Source organism: Delphinapterus leucas, chromosome 15 (assembly GCF_059928025.1).
Source record: "Delphinapterus leucas isolate spDelLeu-1000000601 "Yukka" chromosome 15, BTC_Dleu_Yukka2, whole genome shotgun sequence".
In the NCBI taxonomy this organism is placed as follows: domain Eukaryota; kingdom Metazoa; phylum Chordata; class Mammalia; order Artiodactyla; family Monodontidae; genus Delphinapterus; species Delphinapterus leucas.
The window spans coordinates 67,803,140-67,824,177 of NC_143143.1; the positions used below are offsets into that span (position 1 = coordinate 67,803,140).

Consider the following 21,038-nt stretch of genomic DNA (forward strand, 5'->3'; position numbering starts at 1 on the left):
TACATAGTGCTTTCCACCCCCCCTTAAAAGGTAATACTTTCACACGGTTAAAAAATAAAAAGTATATGAAAAAGTATGCAGTGAAAAAGTCTCCCACACCTGACACACTCACCTTGTCCCTTTCCTTTACAAACTCTTTTCTTAGTTTCTTGTCCATCTGCATGAAAATACAAGCAAAAACATATATATTTTCTCCCCACCCCCTTTCTTAAAGGGAGTTCCTATAAACTGCACTGCCTTATTTCTTTTAAATATATATCTTGGAGATTTTTCCGTATTAGTATACTTAGGTGTAGTTCTTAAACTTACATTCACTTATTTTCACTCTGTTCTGCTCCTCCCCACTTTCTCAGTTTAATGATGGATTCCTTCAGATGTCTGAGAAAATGGCTTGGGTTGAAAGGCAACACCTTTAATCTGATTTTGCCACTAACTGGCTCCCTATTTGGCCTAGAAGTGCTCCTAGAGGTTCTTGAGAACGTTTTGGGGTCTCATCTCTTGCTAAGGATGTTTATTTACAACCACCTTTTATAATTAACTTGCTTTTATCTCTCAAATTGTTCCAGAGCTGGGAGGGTAGAGTCAAGGCAGCTGCTCTAATTCTTGCAATCCCCTTGGCTGGTGGAAAGGGGGAAACAGGGCAGGGGAGAGCGTGCCCAGTCCTTTTAGAGCTAAAACTAAGGGGGTGGGGGGGTCCCGGTCACATTACCTCCACTCCCACCCTCATTGGCCAGAACTGAGTCACATGATCACAACAAGCCAAATGACCATGCAGGGGAATTATACCACTAAAAGGAAGAAAGAGAATATGCACATAGTAGGTAACAATTAGCAGTCCTTTTCTCAGCGTTTGAGGTCTGTGAGAGGGTACAGTCTATAGGTCTTAATAAATCTATTTTAAAACTTTATATTGTATTATAAAATATAACACACATGCAGAAAAGTGCACCAATCGTAAAGAGGACGGTTTGATGAATTTTCACAAAGTGAACACGCCTGAGTAGCGAGCTCCTCGGTCAAGAAACTGAGCGGTCGGTACCCCCGAGTTTGTTTCCTTGACAGCAAGGCTAACGGCGACGTAATCATGTGGGGGCAGAGCCAACGGCGGTTGAAGATGATACCCAGCAAATAGGGCGTGGCTAAGCGGAATAGGGAGCCCCGCGGAGCTCATTTCTGGAGGCCAGGAAGGGGCTGGGCCCTTGGCGTTACGCGCTCGGGGCGGGGCTTCCTGGCCCAGAGTCCCGGCTACAGCGAAGGGGCGTGGTCAGGTCGGATGTTGGGGACGAGGTTAAGCCACAGCCAGGGAGGGCGGGGCCTAGCGATCCCGAAGGCGGCCTGGGCCACCAGGGGCGAGTTAGGTGAAAAGGCCGGCCGGGCTTAGAAAGGAGAGGAGGCTTGGAGAACCCGCTGTGATGTGCGGGGGCGGAGTCTCGCGCGATCTGGGCGGGCGCTGCGTCGGGGGCGGGGCTTCGCGCCATTTGGGCGGACGCTACGGCGAGAGGCGGGGCCAGTGCGTGCGCTCCAAGATGGCGGCGGCCAGTGCAGCCGGGCCGCCTACGAATGTGTACCCGTTCCGCGATGCCCGCGCCGCGCCGGATCAGGTACTGGAGGCCGGTCCGGTGGCGCACGGGCCACTGCCGGTGCCTCTGGTGCTGGACAACGGGTCGTTCCAGGCCCGCGCAGGCTGGGCGTGCCCCGGGCCGGACCCGGGCCCCGAGCCCCGGCTGCAGTTCCGCGCCGTGTGCGCCCGCGGGCGGGGCGGGGCTCGGGGCGGGGCGGGCCCGCAGGTAGGCAACGCGCTGGGCAGCCTGGAGCCGCTGCGCTGGATGCTGCGATCGCCCTTCGACCGCAACGTGCCGGTGAACCTGGAGCTGCAGGAGCTGCTGCTTGACTACAGCTTCCAGCACCTGGGTGTCTCCTCACAGGTGAAGGGCGTGGTGGGGTTAGGCTTGAGGGGAAGGGTGAGGTCGTGTCCCCGCTCACAACGCTCTCCGAGGGATAATAGTCACTCCAGTAGTTCTGAATGTCATTTAGTCATTGATTTAGTCAGTCGGTCAAATATTAGGCGCCTAACGTGTGTTAAGTCCTGTGTTAGGCGCTTGGGGTATGGCAGTGAGCAAAAACAACGCCCTTTTCTCTTGGAACACATATTCGGGCTCGTTTGTTAATACATTAATTTATTATCAGATATGTATTGAGCACCTACTCTGTGTCAGGCACTTTTCTAGGTGTTTGAAATAACGTCCGTGAACGTGACACGAAATCTCCTGTGCTTATGGAGCTGGTGTGGAAAGTCGCTCTAGTATGAAATAACAAACAATAAACGATAGAATTAAGTAGTATATTCTGTGGCATGATAGAAGGACAGGAGAGGGTTATATGTGTTCAATAAGATGGTTAGGGGGAGGACTTGGGAAGAAGGTGTTGCTTGATCAAGGACTAAAGGAGATGATTGAGGGAGCGATCCTTGTGAATATCTGAGGGAATAGTATTCCGGAGAGAGGGCACAGCCAGTAAAAAGGCCCTGAGGCAGGAGTGTGCCCTAATCCTAACTGAGGGCAGCCAGAGTGAAGGGAAGGGTAGTCAGTGGAAGAGGAAGTCGGAGAGGTGATGAGGGGACAAGTCACACACCTTATAGGCTTTTACGCTGAGTGAAATGGGGAGCCGTTGCAGGGTGTTGAACAAAAAAGGGACGTGACTTATGTTCCAAAAGGATCACCATAGCTGCTGTATGGAGAATGGACTGGCCGGGGTCATAGGGTAGAAACAGGGAGACCAGTTAGAAGGCTGTTGCTGTTAGGAGGTGAGGGATGATGGTGACTTAGATGAGGAAGGAGTTGAGGATGTGGTAAGAAGCAGTTGGATTCTGGAGATATTTTGAAGATAGAGCCAGATGATTGGCTGACAGTTTGGCTGGGGCTTGACTTAAGTTGACCCTACTTTCATATTTTCCAAAGCAACTTCCAGGAGAGATGGGTGTTTTACAGTTGCTTCTGATCCAGTGTTTTGATTGGAGACCAAAAGCCAGTTGAGCCCTTGCAATAAGGATTTCTGTTTCTTTTTAGGCATTAAAAGGAGTATTCTCTTAGCACCTACCAATTTACTCTTTTCTTTCCAAGTAGGGCTGTGTCGATCATCCCATAGTTTTGACAGAAGCCGTGTGCAACCCACTGTATTCACGACAGATGATGTCCGAGCTTCTCTTTGAGTGCTATGGGATTCCTACAGTTGCCTATGGAATAGACAGCCTCTTCAGCTTCTACCACAATAAGCCAAAGAACTTGATTTCCAGCGGGCTCATCATTTCATCTGGATACCAGTGTACACATATTTTACCCATCTTAGAAGGGAGGTGAGTTGCACTTATGGCGTTTGGGCACTGTTTTGAGAAGCATTCAGGAAACGTTTATTGGGCACCTGATTTAAAGGTGGAGTGGAAAGAGCAAGGACAGGACCATGAACTGGCCTCTGGGCTTAGTTCTGACCTCCCTCACTGTGTGAGTATAGATGTCACTTCATCGTCCATCCTTTGTGACCTCCTGGATCGAGTTGGGGTAGATGGTCCCTGAGGTCCAAATCCATAATTCTAGAACTTTATCGTTCTGACTTAATGGTGAGATGGCTAACACTCTACCTGTAGGTAGTAGGTGCTCAATAAAAATGTTCTGAGTAAATTACTTAAATAGATTTAATTTAGACTGTTGTGTTCTGGAGTCACTTTTTAATAAGAGATTTTTTATTTTTTTATTTAAAGCTATTTAATGACAATTATTTAGACCTTTCTTTTTAACTACTGTACCTGGTACATAATAGGTACTTAATAGATGTTTTCAAGTTCTATAAAAGGTGAGGGTAGTTTCTGTCATGTTTAAAATCTTCTTGTTTTATAGCTGGGTTTTCGTTGTCTGTTAAAAGAGACTAGGCCGGGGAGGGAGGGATAAATTGAGAATTTGGGATTAAAAGATGCACACTACTATATATAAAACAGATAAACAACAAGGATTTACTATATACACACAGGATTCAATATCTTCTAATAATCTATAATGGAAAAGAAACTGAAAAAGAATGTATATATAACCGAATCACTTTGCTGTACACCTGAAACACTGTAAATTAACTATACTTCAATAAAAAATTAAAAAAAGAGAGAGAGAGAGACTAGGCCAGCCTCATGCTCTCCTGAGAAGGTTTCTCTTTGCATAGAGATAGAGGGTGTGTAAGTAGTGAGAGAAGGCCTGGCTTTGGGATTGAAAGCCTGGGTTTGCAGCTCTGCTGAGGTTGAGGTACTTAACTTCTTCACTTAGTTTCCTAACATATAAACTTGGGAAAAACTGATTTCTCAGGGTTACCTTGAGAATGAAACGAGATAATGTAGGTGATGGCACTTTGTAAAACAGTCTGAACATTTAAGTGAAAATAAATGCTGTTGAATTTATTGAGACCTATAGTGGGAATTTCTCTTGAAGTTCTTACAAAAATTTATGAAGAAAAAAGTAATTCTTAGACATTACCAAACACTCCTGCTATAGAGTTTTCTATCTTATGTAACCAGAATATGCAGAAATTAAAAATAATATTGTTATTTTATGTTATGTTATATTGAGAGAAAGTGATTTTACCCAAAGGCTAAGAAATGATCAGATTGGGGCATATCATGTTCTATGCTGGCATCTGCTGGTGAGGTGTGATATAGCAGTGACATTTTAGTACACAGCAAGTTCCTAGAGCTCTGCTCCTCTAACTTTCTCATATTGAGAAAATAAAGGTACTCTGGTTCTCCTCCCCTTCACTTCATGTCAGAGGGACCTGGTTCTCTTAGGAGATTACAGTAAGCCAATGTGTATGTGATTACTTAATGTGTTTGCATAAGTAGAAGTGGAGTGTCTAGGGGAGGGGTACTCAAACTCTGGCCTACACTAGAGGGACTTGGGAAGCTTGTCAAAATGCATATTCCTGGGGAAAAATGCATATTTCTAGGCCCTTCCCAGAGCAGATGAGTCCTTCCGAGATGCTTGCCAGGAAGTTATCTTCCGAGATGCTTGCCAGAAATTAGATGTTCATGTGTCTGTTTGGATGTGCTCTAGGAATGCCTGCACTGGGTTAGAGGTTGCACTAAGGCAACTTTAAAGTTCCTTCCAACTGTTAGGTTTTATTTCCCCCAGCTGGTCAGTTGCTTCCTTATTAGTCTACATCAAACTATCCTCCGCACTAGTGCACATGCTCCATATTCTCTCCTCCACATTGCCAAAAATTTCAGTGCTGTTTCCATCCCTTGGTTGTAGGTTGGATGCTAAAAACTGCAAACGCATCAACCTGGGAGGAAGCCAAGCAGCTGGCTACCTCCAGCGTCTCCTGCAGCTGAAGTATCCTGGGCACCTGGCAGCCATCACTCTCAGCCGCATGGAGGAGATCCTGCACGAGCACAGCTACATCGCTGAGGATTATGTGGAAGGTACAAAGAGGATGTTTGCTTGCAGCTTTCGAATGTTGTCTACCTTTGGGGTGTTCCTTAAATTGTTCCCAGGGTGACTCTTTCGCTCACTTTTTTCCTCTTCGTACTTTTTAGCATTCCCTTCCCTTTTTGGTATTTGTTTTCCTAACAGACTTTTTCAATTAATTGATAACTTGCATATGTAGGTTCTTTTTCAACATTGTTTTGGCTACTCTGGTTCCTTTGCCTTTCCATATAAATATTAGGATCAGTTTGTCCATATCTACAAAAATGTTCTGTTGGGATTATGATTGAAAGAACATTAAATCTGTAGATCAGTTTGTATATAAAACAAAAACATTCTAAATGTAGATTCAGATATAATGTTAAATCCAGATTGGGGAGAATTGACATTTTTTTTTTACTACGTTGAGGCTTCTAATCCATGAACATAGTATGTCTTTCCATTTATCTAGGTCTTTATTGATTTCTTTCATCAGCATTTTATAATTTTCAGTGTATAGACTTGTACATGTTTTATTAGATTTATGCCTAATTATTTCTTTCCTTGTTTTTTTCATTTCAGTTTTCAGTTGCTCATTGCTATTGTATAGAAATGCAATTAATTTTTGCATGTTTACCTTGTATCCTGTGACCTTGTGAAATTTACTAGTTCTAGTTTTTTGTAGATTCCTTGGGAATTTCTAGGTAGACATGTCATCTGGGAATAGGGACATTTTTATTTCTACCTTTCCAATCTGTTTGCCTTTGTTTCTTTAGGAGTGGTAAGAGTGGGCATTTTTGCCTTGCTTGTAATTGCTGATCTTGTGGTGGGGAAAGCCTTTAGTCTTTCCATATTAATTATATGATGTTACCTCTAGTTTTTTTTTTTTTTAACCTCTAGTTTTTTTACAGATATCCTTTATCAAATTGAGGAAGTTCCTTTCTGTGCCTAGTTTTGCTGATCATTTTTATCATGAATGGATTTTGAATTTTGTGAAATGCTTTTTCTGCATCTGATATGATCCTATGGTGTTTGTGCTTTGGACTGTTCATATAGGAGGGTATCATGGTTGCTTTTCAAATATTGAACTAGCCTTGATTTGGGGGGATAAACCCCACTTATTCATGTATATTATTTTTTAATATATTGCTGGATTCAATTTGGTAAATTTTATGAGGTTTTTGTGTATATTCATGAGGAATATTAATATAAACTTTTCTTGTACTGTCTTTGTCTTGTTTTGGTATCATGGCAATGCTGGTCTTATTAAATGAGCTAGAAAGTGTTCTCGTCTGCTTTCTGGAAAAGACTGTGTAAATAATTGATATTATTTTTTTCTTTAAATGTTTGATAGAATTCTCCAGTAGAACCATTTGAGCCTGGGGATTTCTTTTTCTGAATGAATTCAATTTCTTTAATAGAAGTAGGACTATTTCGGTGATTGCATTGGTGTCTTCTTTTTTGCTTTAGGTTTATTTTGCTCTTTTTTTCTAGTTTCTTAAGGTAGAAGCTTAGATTATTACGATAACTTCTTTTTAATACAGGCATTTAAAGCTTGAATTTCCCTCTCAGCAGTGCTTTATCTGCATTTCACAGATTTTGGTATGTTATGTTTTCTTTTTTACGGAGTTCACATATTTTCCAATTTCGCTAAGCCTTTTTTATTTGGAACCATTGATTATTTAGAAATATATTATTTTATATTCAAGTGTTTGGAGACTTCCTTGTTATCTTTCTGTGGTTGATTTCTAGTTTAATTTCATTATGGTCAAAGAACTTATGTTGTCTGGTATCAGTTAAACTTGTGAAGATTTGTTTTAGGACCCAGGCACGAGCTGCTTTGGCGAATATTCCATGTACACTTGCAAAGAATGTGTAGCCTGCCGTTGTTGGGTGGAGTATTCTGTGATGCCATTTAGGTTCTATTGGTTGATGATGTTGTTCAGTTCTTCTATTCTCCTCTTCATTTTCCATCAAGCCATGTTGATTATTAAGGGTGTTGAAATCTCCAGGGATAATTGTGAATTTTCCCATTTCTCCTCTCAGTTCTGTCAGTTTTTGCTTTCAAGTGTCTGAAGCTCTTTTGTTAGGTAAACATTTAGGATTCTTACTTCTTCTTGGCAATTGATCTTTGACCATTATATAGTGTCCCTTTTTATCCCTTGCAATTTTCTTTGCTTTGAAGTCTGCTTGGACATTAACATAGCCACTCCAACTTTCTTTTGATTGGTGTGTCTTTCCGACCTTTTAATCTACCTGGATCATTATATTCAAAGTAAGTTTCTTAATAGTTGGGTCCTTTTTCTTTTTTAAAAAAAAGATCCCTCTGTCAGTCTCTATCTTTTAATCGATATGTTAAGACCATTTCCAATTAATTTAATTCTTCTTATGTTTGGGTTTAGGTCCACCATTTGATTTTTTGTTTTCTGTTATTCCTTCTCTTTGTTGTTCTTATTGCTCTCTCTTGCCTTCTTTGGGTTATTTGAACATTTGAAATTTTTTTTTTGGTATTCCATTTTAATTTGTCTACTGTGTTTTTCATTGTATATTTCTCGTGTAGGTTTTTTTAGAGATGACAGTAAACAGGCTTTTCACAGTCTTCTTAGAATCTCTGTTTTACCAGTTCAAGTGGAACATGGAGGTGTCAGCATGCCAGAGGCCCCCCTTTTTTTTTTTTTAACTTATTTATTTTATTTATTTTTGGCTGCGTTGGGTCTTTGTTGCTGCTTGCAGGCTTTCTCTAGTTGCTGCGAGCGGGGGCTACTCTTCATTGTGGTGCACGGGCTTCTCATTGCGATGGCTTCTCCTGTTGCGGAGCATGGGCTCTAGGTGCACGGGCTTCAGTAGTTGTGGTGCGCAAGCTAAGTAGTTGTGGCTCACGGGCTCCAGAGCACAGGCTCAGTAGTTGTGGCACACGGGCTCAGTTCTGCAGCATGTGGGATCTTCCTGGACCAGGGCTCGAACCCATGTCCCCTGCATTGGCAGGTGGATTCTTAACCACTGTGACACCAGGGAAGTCCCCAGAGGCCCCTTTATCCTTCCTCCTTTAGTTGGACTTGTCTTTTGTGTCGCATCTGCATACATTGGAAACGCATCAGACGCCATGGTTTTTACTTCCAATTGTCAATGTATTTTAAGGAGCTCAAGAGGAGGTTAATCTACTATGTTTAATCAGATTTTCATCATTTCTGTTGCTTTCCCTTCATTTCTGGTGCTCTAGATGGTATCCTTTCTGTGTGAAGAATTTTATTTAGCAATTCGCTCAGAGCAGGTGTGTTGGCATCATGTCCAGGTCTTATAGCTGCATTTCGCCGATTGGGTGGCTTCAGAGATGGGATGGAGTGTGCTTCCTCCATCTTACCCGCACCTGGAACCCTGGTGCCGACTTTCTAATCTCAGTGCTATTAGTGTTTCTGTTTCCTAACTTCCAAAATCATTCTGTTGAAGAATTGCAGAAATGGCGGTGCCCCGATTACTATGAGAACAATGTCCACAAGATGCAGCTCCCGTTTTCCAGCAAGCTCCTGGGCAGCACCCTGACCTCCGAGGAGAAGCAGGAGAGGCGGCAGCAGCAGCTGCGGCGGCTGCAGGAGCTCAACGCGCGGCGGCGGGAGGAGAAGCTGCAGCTGGATCAGGAGCGGCTGGACCGGCTGCTCTACGTGCAGGTGACAGCGTAGCCCCCAGGGCGGGACCTCAGCCTTGCTCCATAAAACGCATCATGCATCTTTTTGACCTGGGGTCAAGAAGGGGTCTGAGGGGGGGGTCATCCATGTAGAGATCGTGCGTGTAGAGGACGGTGTAGCAGCAGGACCTGAGAGCTGTGGACCTGGCCTCGTTGATTTATTTTATTCTTGTGGTCCCCTTTGTTTGATTTTTAACTTTTGGTTTAAGTGTAGTACACGTGATGCAAAGCGCACAAGTCTTAAGTGTCCAGCTCAATGAATTTTCACCACTGAAACATGTGATGTATCCAGGTCAAGAAACAGAGCATTACCAGCAGCGCAGAAGCCTCCCTCAGCCTCCTCTTAGTAACTTTCCCATCTCTTCTCACCCAGAAGCTAACATTTCTGACGTCTGTCCCCATAGATGAGTTTTGCCTGCTCTGGTGGTGCTGAGATGGTGATGCGTGGGAGCCCAGAGATAGCTGGGGAGGAGGGCTTCGTTGCGAAGCTTTGGTGGCGGGGGAGGGGGTGGTTCCATGGTGGGGGCAGGCTCAGGGAGCTCGGGGAGCCCTCTGCCGCCATCGTTCTCTGTCCAGTTTCTAAGTTCCATCTCTCCTTCCCGTGCGTGATTGCCCCGATGCACATCTTTGAGGATGGATTGTGACTGCTCGGCTTGCAGGAGCTCCTAGAGGATGGCCAGATGGATCAGTTTCACAAGGCCCTGATAGAGCTGAACATGGACTCCCCGGAAGAGCTGCAGTCCTACATACAGAAGCTCAGTGCCGCAGTGGAGCAGGCGAAGCAAAAGATCCTTCAAGCAGAAGTCAGCCTCGAGGTGGACGTGGTGGACAGCAAGCCAGAGGTACTGCGGGCCTCGGGAGGGAGGTCCCGCGGGGTGGGGTACAGCAGGGATCCCCAACCCCGGGGCCGCAGAGCAGGAGGTGAGCAGTGGGCGAGAGGGTGAAGCTCCATCTGCCGCTCCCCGTAGCTCGTGTTACCACTGGAACCATCCCCCCACCGTCCGTGGAAAAATTGTCTTCCATGAAACCGGTCCGTGGTGCCAGAAAGGTTGGGGACCACTGGTGTAGAGAGAACAGCCCTTTCTGAGGGCGGGAGGAGTGTCTGGAGAAGGCTGACATCAAAGGGGTTGTGACCAGACTCGGGGGAAAGAGAGCAGAGTGGTGTGTGATATCTACGGGTACACGGGTCGGGGCAGGGATGGCACTGACCTTGTACCAACTGAAGTTCTGAGCCAAGGGGTTTCAGCCGGTAGAGCTCTGTCCCCCGGGAAAGGGATGTGTGCGAGTAGAGTAGGAAGAACATACATACGCCTATCGTGTGGCCCATCTTGAACCTGAACCTGTCCCTCTGATGGTTCCTGGGCAGTTAGTCGTATGCCCCCTTAACTTTCTTCTGATCTTCTATTGAATATATCATGGTTGCTCTTTCATTCACCTCCTTTCCATCTCCATGCTCCCTAAGGACAGGGCTCATGCTTCATGTATAGTTTAGGAACTTCTTACAGCCGCTAATAGCCATGCTCAATAAGATATTTGTGGGTTGATTTAAGATCAGCCTTTGTTAGTTACTAAACACTAACTCTTTGATCTTCTCTCTCCTTTTTGTTTCCCTGCCAGTGGGCTGTTAGTGTTGATGTGGCCAAAAGGGCAGGTGGCGGGGCTGAGATAGGATCCTGGGTAATTCATACCGTAGCACTGGGCCCTGCATGGTGAAGGGGCTGCCTGCAGGTCACACCTCGGCCCCAAGTCACTGGTTGGCTCTCCTGTCTCTAGAACTGGACGAAAGTGTTAATAAGTGGACACATTGTTGCTGAATCTGTCATCTCTAGAGTGCTAAAACAAAGGAACTTGTTCATTGCCTTATGACACTTGTGGGGCAAGATTAGCCAATCCAGCTGTTGATTTTTGTTTTTAAATCAACTTTACCCATACGTTTAGAAAGAAACAGTCTTGTGGAAAACTCCAGTTTGCTGCTGGGTGTAGTGTGGTGCTTACCAGGGACCTCAGGGCTGTCCTTGGCTCGGCAGGCAGCCTGCTTTGCAGTGACTGTGTCTCAGCTGGAGGCTGACTCTCGGTTCCTGCTCTCAGCCTCACCTTCCCCACCTCTCCGACAGGCTGTAGACCACGTGAGGACAGTGACTGGCCATGAGCACGCGTGACTGAGGAAGCAGATCCTGAGTCAGGCTGCCTCGGCACAGCGTACTGGATCACTGAGATCCAGGGTAGAAGTGCCCCGACCACCATCTTATTCTCGCACAGCGTCCCAGATCAGCTTCCAGAGAATTAATGTGCCTTTTCTAGTTTGCTCCTTTTCAGGTCTGTGTTTCAGATTTGAGCTGTTGTTTCCTAGGATCCAGATCCACATTGCTTTTGTTGTTTATTCATCTGTACTCAGTTTTATCATGCTTATCAGCATGTCCACAAGACGTCAGCATCTTTATATCAGAGATGGACCACTAAGCCACATGCACGTGGGGGAGTTCAGATTTAAAAAGAAAAAAACAAGCAACTCTGAAGATGTGATTCCCATTCCCAAACAATCGGGGAACCAGTTTTTCCTTTTCTTTTTTCATTTTTCTGCATTTGTTACATGCCCTGATTCAATCACTCTTTATTCATTCAGCAGATACTTACTAAGTCCCTACTTTGTTCTGTGCTCTAAGGGAACATATTCAGATTTCTCTGGGCTTGGGGTGATTTTGAAATGTTGTACTTTAAAAGGTTTCCCTACGTACAACAAATTTGATGAATTGATCTGTCCCCAAAGCTTTAATGGTCAGGGTGATTGTTAGAGATTAGATCGATTACAGTAACATTCATGGAATAAATCTGGCCACGACACTGGCCAGCCAGTTCTACCTTTCAAAAAGTATTTGTTATATTTTCCAACAATATAATTCTTTTAGAATGGAGAGAACAGATTTATGTGGACCACAGTTCATATTGAAATGCAATCTAAGCAGTAATGGCTGCACTGGATTAATATAGCTATACTTTTTAACTTCCAGTGTTTTCTAAAATCCATTTTTTTGGGACTTCGCTGGCGGTCCAGTGGTTAAGATGCCATGCTTCCAATGCAAGGGGCATTGGTTCAATCCCTGGTCGGGGAACTGAGATCCCACATGATGCACGGTGCGGCCAAAAACATAAATAAATAAAAATAAAATCCATTTTTTCCTACAGACCAATCCATGCCAGCCCTCGGTATTCTGCAGGTATTCGACGAGGATGTTGTAAAGGAGTAGGCTTCCTTTTGAATACTTTTAAAATTTTAAATACTTTTAATATACTTTAAAATACCTCCTAATGAAGTATTTAAACTAAAAGATGCTGATTTTGCATCGCTACGAGTGCAGCGTAAGGGGATGGGGAGGCGGGAGCACAGCTTTCGAGCACCCTTGTTTGTTGGAAAAGACAATGGGCCAAATACAGAAAGTGCTCTGGCCTGACGAGCCAAGATCAGAGCTGCCCTTTGCTTGTTTTTATGCTGCTCTGGGCTGTTACAGGGAACCATGCTGCATCCTCTCTGAGGGACTTTGGCAAACTTGCTCTGTTCAGTTCCAAGAGAACAGTCATATTTACGTTCCCGCATGCCACCCAGTACACGTGGAGACCCTGGCAAACCCTAGGGGGAGAGAAACCAGCCATGCTAGAGAAATATGTTCTGTCTTAGATGCGTATTGTCAGCATTGAAATTACCAGCTTTGTTCCTCTCTGTGAATCATATGAATTGGGATTAGGAAAGTATCTTTTTATCATTTTTAGTGAAGCTAGAAATTATCTTATTTTTAAGGTGAGGTGCTTTTGAATATAGCTAGATATGAAGGTGGATAATAATAGTTTTGTCACAGCTGAAGAAGCCTTTTGAAGCCCAGACATTCTACAATCCTCTTTATTCTAGAGAAATTTGAGGGTTGCCAGGGACTAGGGGTACAGAGGTGACTAAGACGCTATCCCTGTCCTCCTTGGTACCTCAAAAAATAGGGCCACAGAACCATACTCAGGCTGTAATAAAACTTATCAAGTGTGGTGGTAGATGTGTGTGGGAATACAGAAGGAGTTTTGAGAAAGGATTGAGGTGTTTGAGCTGGGCCCTGAAAGATTATTTGATTTCAGCAGATAGCAAATGAGGAAGGAAGGACATTTTAGATGGAAAGAAGCACACATGCGGGGAGCAGGGCACATCGGGCACAGAGAGCGTGGGAGATGAAGCTGGAAGGGAGGCCATGGCCACCTATTAAGGTCTTTATCCATCGCCCGGATATTATCCTTCAGACAGAGCCTTCAAAGTGTGCTGAGCAAGGCAATAATCTGATGAGATTTTATTTTAGGAAAATAACTGGCGGCAGTTAGGATGATGGCTTTAGGGAGAGGCAAGGCTGGAGGTGGGAAGACAGGATTAAAATGTGTGTAGTCATCCAGAAGAGAGCTGATGTTTGTCAGTGGCTGTTGGGGTGGAAGGTGGAGAGGACACACTTCCAAGGTAGGAGCCAAAGATCCTGGTGTCGTTCAGGAGTGGCAGTTGCTGATGGTCACAGAACATGTGCCAGACCCTGTGCTGGGCGCTGTGCAAGTATCATCTTGATTAATTTTCCCAATTCCGTAAGTACTGTCTTCATTCCCATTTTATGAATAAGGAGACTGACATTGAGGCGAGGAAAGAAATGTGCCCAAGGTTGCACAGCTAGGAGCAGCGCAGCTCAGAGACCCGAGCAGTCCGGGTCTAGATTGTCTCCGGTCACTGAGGCTGGATTGAAAGGCAGCAGGGGGAGGTGGCTCTGGGGACCGAGCTTAGGGTGACGATGAGCTGGGTTCTGAGCCCCCCATCTCTGGAGTCTCTGTGAGACACCAGGCAGGACTGTTCAGGACCCAGCTGTGGAAGGACCTAGACTCACACAGGGAGTGGTGAAAGAAGAATGCCTGGGGAAGGCCACTGCTGAGGGGGTGGGTGGAGTCGAAGGGAAGAGTGTTATGAGAGGTTTAAGACACCTGCTGACCGGTGACAGAGGGATGGCCTGGTAGTGGTCTGGGGCTCTCTCTGCTCCTGCCTCACCAGAAGCCCGTTTCACGTATCTGCTGCTACATAAAAAACACTCCACACTTAGCAGTGTGAGGCAACAACCGTGTTAATGTGCTCCTGAATGTGATGGGTCAGGAGTTCAGACAGAGTGGAGCAGGGGACTCTGAGACCTCAGCTGGGAGGACTTGGACAATTGGGAACTGAACTCTCTGGAGGGTTTTTTCACTTCCCTGGCATCTGGGCTGGGATGACTCAGCGGCTGGACTCCACAGACCTGAGCACCCACACGCGGCTCTCCACGCGCTTGGGGCTTCTCAGCGCGGCCACTGACTTCCAGGAGGGAGCTCCCGGGAGGGAGGAGCCGGAGAGCATATGTCAAGGGGCTTTGCCTTATTTAAGAGTGACTTTGCGTTTTACCTTTGCAGCTGATACGAGCAGGTTCTAGGGAAGTGTAGCTAAGTACTCTGAACTGTGTCGGTAATTTACGTTCGCCATAGGTTCTGAGAGTGAGGCGGGCTCTCCTCTCAGGCAGCCTTGGCGGTTGGTGTTGGATCTGCCCGAACCCTCCCAGGACGCCGTCTCACCAGATAGTCCTCTCTACAATAGCTGTCACTGTTAGAGCCTCCTTCCAGGGAATGCAACAGAGTTCCTTCCTGAAACTTCTCCCCTTTGAGTCCAGAAGGTGCAACTCATCTGCCTTTCATGTGGGAGGATGACAGATGCCCGAGGACATCATCCAGAACTATCCCCCCACCCTCCCAACTTCATTTGTTCAGGTCAAAATTAAAGGTGCCCTAAACCCTCAATTGGGAACCGTGCTGGCATGCCTAGGCCCCGCCCGGGGTCATTGTCATGGAAGAGGAAAGCCTATTCTACAGGCCTCCACATATGGGAGGCATTGGGCCGCCTTGGAGCCTTTAGTCACATCCCCAGCCCAGTGGACCTGCCCTCAAGGGGACTGATTGCTAAGCCTGTTAGTGTTGGCACATACGTTTATTAATTATTGAGACATTGACTTGATTTTGCCCGTAGTCCAAGCTGCTTTGTAGGACACCAGCTCTCACACCCTCTCCCCCAGAGCTCTGTGCGTGGTGGTGTGACAGGTGCAGGCAGACAGTCCTCCTCGGGGCGCCAGGCTGGAGCTGCCCCTCAGAAGCCTTCAGAGAAGGTGGGAGTTGATGAGGCTTGTCTCAGTGGGAAGGGTAGGGGATAAGAGTGAAGCTCATCCCTGGCTTTTTAGTCTTTTAATCTTGTGTTCACGTGTGTTCCTTTTTTTAACAGTTTAGAAACTTTTTCATAGTTTTTATGTGTGGATGTACTTTTAGGACGTTAGGCAAGATCCCAGTTCTTTTTGGTGACAGTGAACTCATAGAACTAAGGCTCGCTGAATTACAGGTTCTGTCCACTTGTGTTTCTTCTCTTCTCAGACCCCTGACCTGGGGCAGCTCGAACCATCTCTGGAAGACGTGGAAAACATCAACGATTTCGAGCCCTTGTTTTCGGAGGAAACGCCCGAAGTGGAGAAGCCGGTGACCACGGTCCAGGTTGGCCTCCCGTAGCCTCCACCTTGCTTATGCTTTGAAGCTTAACATAAATGACCAGTCAGGTTTAGTCTTCTTCTTTAGGAATACTTTTCCCTAAAATACCAGTTGTATTTTCTAGAAGGGAGAGTCCCAGTACCGAAAACTTCCGAAGTCAGGGTTTTTTGCCCCCCCGTGGTGATTGTTTGGGGTTCCAGCACTAAGCTCCGTGAATCTGTGAGAAACAGTCTCCTTGGTGGAAGCATTTGGGCAACTAACTGGGGACTTTAGACCCGAAGACCAGCTTTTACTGATTTTATTTACATTTAAGCCAGTGTCATAATGCTTCATCCTCATTTGGGTCTGTGTTTCTGTCATTACAATGGCAGCCAGGTAGACTGGCGTGAGGCTGAGACACACCTGGGAGAAGGCCTTCTCGGCTCTGTGGGCACTGAGGACTGAGCCAGGCACTTGGTCTTCCAGTACCCGCCTGTCTCAGCTGCTCTTCACCAAGTCTCTTTCCCTGCATCTCAGGGACCATTTCATGAAGCAGATGTGTAGCGGTTTATAATCCAAAGGTTGAAGAAGGTAGAAAATTGAATTATCAAATCAAGAGAGTTGGGGAGAGGTTATTCTGGCACAAAGGACAGAAGCTATGTTGGAATAAGAAATGCAGTTAGAAGAAACTGGCAACTGGGATGTTTGTTCTCATGGCCTAAAAATATCTTCTAAACCTTGGGTTTTTAAAGCCCGTGTTTAACTTGGCAGCATATCATCAGCTGTTTGTTGGGACAGAAAGAATTCGAGCTCCAGAAATTATCTTCCAGCCGTCTCTCATCGGGGAGGAGCAGGCCGGCGTAGCTGAGACCCTCCAGTACATTCTGGACAGGTGAGACTGAAACTTCTTTCTTTTACGTCTGTTTTCCTGAACCATTTCCTTGAATTTTGAATTCAACAGTGGATTTGTTGGCCGGGCATCTCCTTTTCATTGACTTGCTGCACTCAGATGGTATTCTTTCTCTCTCACCAAGCGTGGCACAGAGTTAGGGCTCTCTAATTCATTTCTGAACGTGTAAATGCTCAACGTGTAAATGCTTGATTTGAGGAGCTTTAAGAGTTTCTTTCAAAAATTTGGGCAACACGATATATGTGCGTTGGCTTTCCTATAAATCTTCACAGTATTGCAGACTAGTGATTCTAAATCACCCTAAAAACGTGCAGAACTTAGTTTTTTTCCCCACCTTGCATTTTATTTATTTAAGAGTTTGCATTTCTACAAGAACATGCCTCCCCCGCACCCGTTTATACAGGTATTTTCCTGCAGTGTGAGTTTTCCTAATACAAGTTGGACAAGTAGGGAACACGATTTTGTGGTACTCTGGTTGCTTTTGGTTAAAACAGGGTGGAAACTTACACCTAGCAAGGAAGAAAAGCCATTGCAGCTACTTAGAGTGGCTTTGAGTATTGTCTAGCAGTGGGTGGGAAAGTGAGCAAACGCAAATAAGAAAACTAGTAGTAAAAAAAAAAAAAAAGCACAAGTGGAGAGATGGGTCCTCAAAAGGAGAGGCAGAACTTCTGGGGGTGATAGAAATGTTCTGTATCTTGGTTGTGGTGATGGTTACTGTGTAATGGTTACTGCTGTTGATGGGTATGTAAATTTGTCAGACTTCATCCAAATGTATTTAAAGTAATCCTCAATAAAGTCAGTTTTTTAGAAAAACATGTGTTAGAAGGGCATAATATTTTAATCATGCTAAGGAAATGGATTGACCATTCAAATTAAGGTTTTGGCTAGCTATTTGGAATTCTATAAAGACACAAATGAAAAATGGAAGGCTTTTTTTTTAACTTTTTGCATAGACATTATCTGTTTTGTACTGAGAGCTTGCATTTCCACATCCATATTCTCTTCCAATATTCAAGTTGGAGGGACTAGAGCAGAGGAATCCTTTTGTCCCCAGGTACCCAAAGGATGTGCAGGAGTTGCTGGTTCAGAATGTTTTCCTCACTGGCGGGAACATGATGTATCCTGGGATGAAGGTCAGAATCGAGAAGGAGCTGTTGGAGATGAGACCCTTTCAGTCTTCCTTTCAGGTACCAATTGTCCATGTAACCAGCTGTTTCGAAAATAGCCTTAATTAGTTTTCTGGTTACAAAAGTAGTAAAGTGTAAATGAGAAAAATTACTTGATAATTCCATCATCCAGAGATAGCCACTATTAACACGTTTGTGGCTTTCCTTCTGGTCTTCAATCTATGTTTAATTTTCTTTTTTTTTTTACGTTTATTTATGTATTTATTTATTTAATTTTGGCTGTGTTGGGTTCGTTGCTGTTTGCGGGCTTTCTCTAGTTGTGGTGAGTGGGGGCTGCTCTTCGTTGCGGTGAGTGGGCTTCTCACTGCAGTGGCTTCCCTTGTTGCGGAGCATGGGCTCTAGGCGCGTGGCTTCAGTAGTTGTGGCGATGGGCTTAGTTGCTCCGCGGCATGTGGGATCTTCCCGGACCAGGGATCGAAACCGTGTCCCCTGCATTGGCAGGCAGATTTTTAACCACTGAGCCACCAGGAAAGCCCTATGTTTAATTTTTAAAGCAGAATGGAAATCGTATTTTACGTATTTCTTTGTTTTAATTGACAAAGGAAGGCCTGCATATAGTAAAAGTTCAGAGAGTACAAAAGAGTGTACATTGAGAATAAGGCATTCTCTAGGAGACTGGCTGGGGAGGTTTTTCTTTCTTTCACATATTTTCTGCACATTTGAGTGTATACTGCTTTGTAACCTGAATTTCTTAGAAACCTGTCGTGAGCATTTTCTCCCATGTCATTATTCTTCTAAAATACTTAAAAAAATGACTGTATGGTGTGGATGCCCCACAATTTATCTACCAAATTCCCGATCACCAAGAAACATGGTCTGAGCTCCTGTTGCGGACCATGCATCTTGGGATGCTGAGATGTCCTAGACACCAGATGCCCTGGCCCCAAGGAGCTTCCTGTCCAAGGGGGCAGCAGTCAGATGAATAGGCCGGGATAACCCACAGTGTGAGGGGCATACAGACGTAGGCACCTAGGAAGGCTTCTTGGAGGTGAGTCTTCTGAGGATGAGGAGGTGTTTGCCAGGTAGAGAGTGTGGAGGGCTGAGAGTGTGGAGGGCTGTGAGGTGGAGAGAGCACTCCGGACAGGGCTTAGCAGGAGCAAGGGCTCGGGGGCCGCGAACTTGTTGAGTGGTGAGCAGCTGGGTGTGGCTGGGGCTCATGGCTGTGAAGAGGGGTGGGGGAGGGGAGTGTGCAGGGCACACATGGTGCAGAGCTTCCGTGTCCTGCTGGGGGCTTGGCTGTGGCCCCCTGTGCCGCACGATGTGTTGTGCGTTCAGGGTGTGGTCTCTGGGCTTCGGTCCTGACTCCAGCCCTGCCGTCACTGAATATTGCCAGGCGTCAGTTTTCTCCGCAGTACGGAGGGGATCGTTCTGGTGCCTGTTGGCAGCATTCCGCGCGCCTTGCCTGTCAGGTGCTCAGCACAGAGCCTGCGTGTGATAAACAGACATCAGCTGCTGTGCTGAGGGTCCCTAAGAGCCCTCCAGGTTCCACAGTTCGCTAGAAGGACCCGCAGGATTCAACATGTAGTCCTCACGGTTTATCACAGTGAGCACTTCCCCGGTGCAAGGAGTGGAGTGAGAGCCTTACACCCGTTCTGTCACTGACACTTTCTAAGCCAGAGCGGTCGGGGCTTTTGTGGCCCTGATTTTGTTGATGGTCCCTTCTCGCAAGTCTCACCCTCATCCTCCTCCATCTGTGCTGATTCCACCTGCCCTTTACTTCAGAAAGTTCCAAAACCACCATTCCATCCTGGGACTTCTATGGGTGGGGCAGGGAAGAGGGAGGTGGGAGGTCAGACAGGCGACTCCAGAGGAGGGGAGGCCAGATCTGAGCTGGAATGCGGTCCGCCCAGTGCTCAGCTCAGCCTTGTTGAGGGGCACTCACAGGGCTGCTGACCCCGGCCTTGCTCCCCTAATAATGGAGAGCCCAGGTCAGCCTCTCTGCTCTCATTTCCCCTGAGGCTCCCTTGCCCGCGTGGCCAGAGCCACCTCGCATCAGCCTCTGCTTCCTTCTGCTGGCAGAGAGGGGATCAGGTCCAGGAAGGTCTTCCCTCCAGGTCTCTCCACCTGACGACTTGTGGTCTACAGCATGGAGCAGGAGGCAGGGCAGCTGGTCCCTCTCCCACCCAGAGCGGCAGGTCTGACGTTGGTAGAGTAGCTGCTAACCACGTATCCACTGAGGTCGTGTCCGGTGGGCTCTGCATGCTTGCGTGATTTCTTGAAGAGTCTGGAGCATTTCACTCAGCTCTCCTTGGAGGGTGCAGAGGTAGTCCTGCCCCGTCTTGGAATTAAAGGGGGCCCTCCTGCGTGTGTATTTCTGGGGATAAAATGTAGGGGCTGTAGCTGGCCTTGCTGAACATTCAGTCCTCGGACCCTGATGGGAGACGCCCATCCAGTGACTGCTCTGCTCATGTTTCAGGTTCAGCTGGCCTCGAACCCTGTGCTGGACGCCTGGTATGGTGCTCGCGACTGGGCCTTGGACCACCTGGACAACGAGGACGTCTGGATCACCAGGAAGGAATATGAAGAGAAGGGAGGAGGCTACCTCAAGGAGCACTGTGCTTCCAACGTGTACGTCCCCATCCGCCTGCCCAAGCAGGCTTCACGCTCCACAGAAGCCCAGGCATCCGGCAAGGGCTCGGGGGCCAGCGGAGGCGGGGCCGGCGAGCAGGCGTAGCAGACGGGCCCCTGCAGGGACCTTGGGCCACGTCGGCCAGTGTGACAGGACGGTGACTCTGCCAGCTGTGTCCAGCCCGAGTCTGCTGGGAACATTTGGCTGCAAGATGGATTTCTCCTGGGGAGAACAGTTTAGTGCCACTGGGAGTTACCCTCTGCAACTGTGTTCTCTTGGGGGCGTTGGCGGTGAAGGGACTTTAGGTGGCCTGCTGTCTTTGCTGAGCCATGGATGAGCCATAGCCTTCACTTCCCGCAGCAGTGAATGAAGACAGGGTGGGGGACGGAGGTGTACAGTCTGCACAGGCTTCCTTCTTACCACATTTTAAAGCCTTTCTTGTTTTTTAAAAAAAATCCTTTAAATGTTATATTGTCAGTGAAGATAGTCTTCTAAATTTATTCCAAAATTGTGTGAATGCCCAGCAGATGGAGTTCTTTCACATACAGGTAAAAAGGTAACATTTGTATCCTAAGAACAATCAACCACGAACTCTCAGGGGCTAGAAATATTTCCCTCCTTCTTCTATTTCTGCTTAGAAATAAGGAAAAGGGGGCCCAAAGAGGGGAACCGGATAGTACGAAGTCACTCCGTTAGGGCCTGCCCGGTGCCCACT

At 46.5% G+C, this 21,038-nt stretch overlaps 1 protein-coding gene across 1 annotated transcript; it reads left to right on the forward strand.

Annotated features, from left to right (window-relative positions):
• Positions 1–1,496: 1,496 nt before the first annotated feature.
• ACTR5 (actin related protein 5) lies at positions 1,497–20,805 on the forward strand. The gene is made up of 9 exons (XM_022592418.3): positions 1,497–1,925; positions 3,123–3,352; positions 5,286–5,455; positions 8,886–9,103; positions 9,780–9,962; positions 15,568–15,684; positions 16,410–16,549; positions 17,622–17,754; positions 20,171–20,805. The coding sequence occupies exons 1-9, from the start codon at positions 1,527–1,529 to the stop codon at positions 20,426–20,428; spliced, it is 1,848 nt and encodes a 615-aa protein (XP_022448126.1). The 5' UTR covers positions 1,497–1,526; the 3' UTR covers positions 20,429–20,805.
• The last annotated feature ends 233 nt before the right edge of the window (positions 20,806–21,038 follow it).

Excerpts from the sequence above, each read along its gene's own strand:
- ACTR5 (XM_022592418.3), top strand. The coding sequence starts at position 1,527 with ATGGCGGCGGCCAGTGCAGCCGGGCCGCCTACGAATGTGTACCCGTTC. Across the intron at positions 1,926-3,122 it reads ACCTGGGTGTCTCCTCACAG|GGCTGTGTCGATCATCCCAT; the intron begins GTGAAGGGCGTG and ends CTTTCCAAGTAG. Across the intron at positions 9,104-9,779 it reads ACCGGCTGCTCTACGTGCAG|GAGCTCCTAGAGGATGGCCA; the intron begins GTGACAGCGTAG and ends CTCGGCTTGCAG.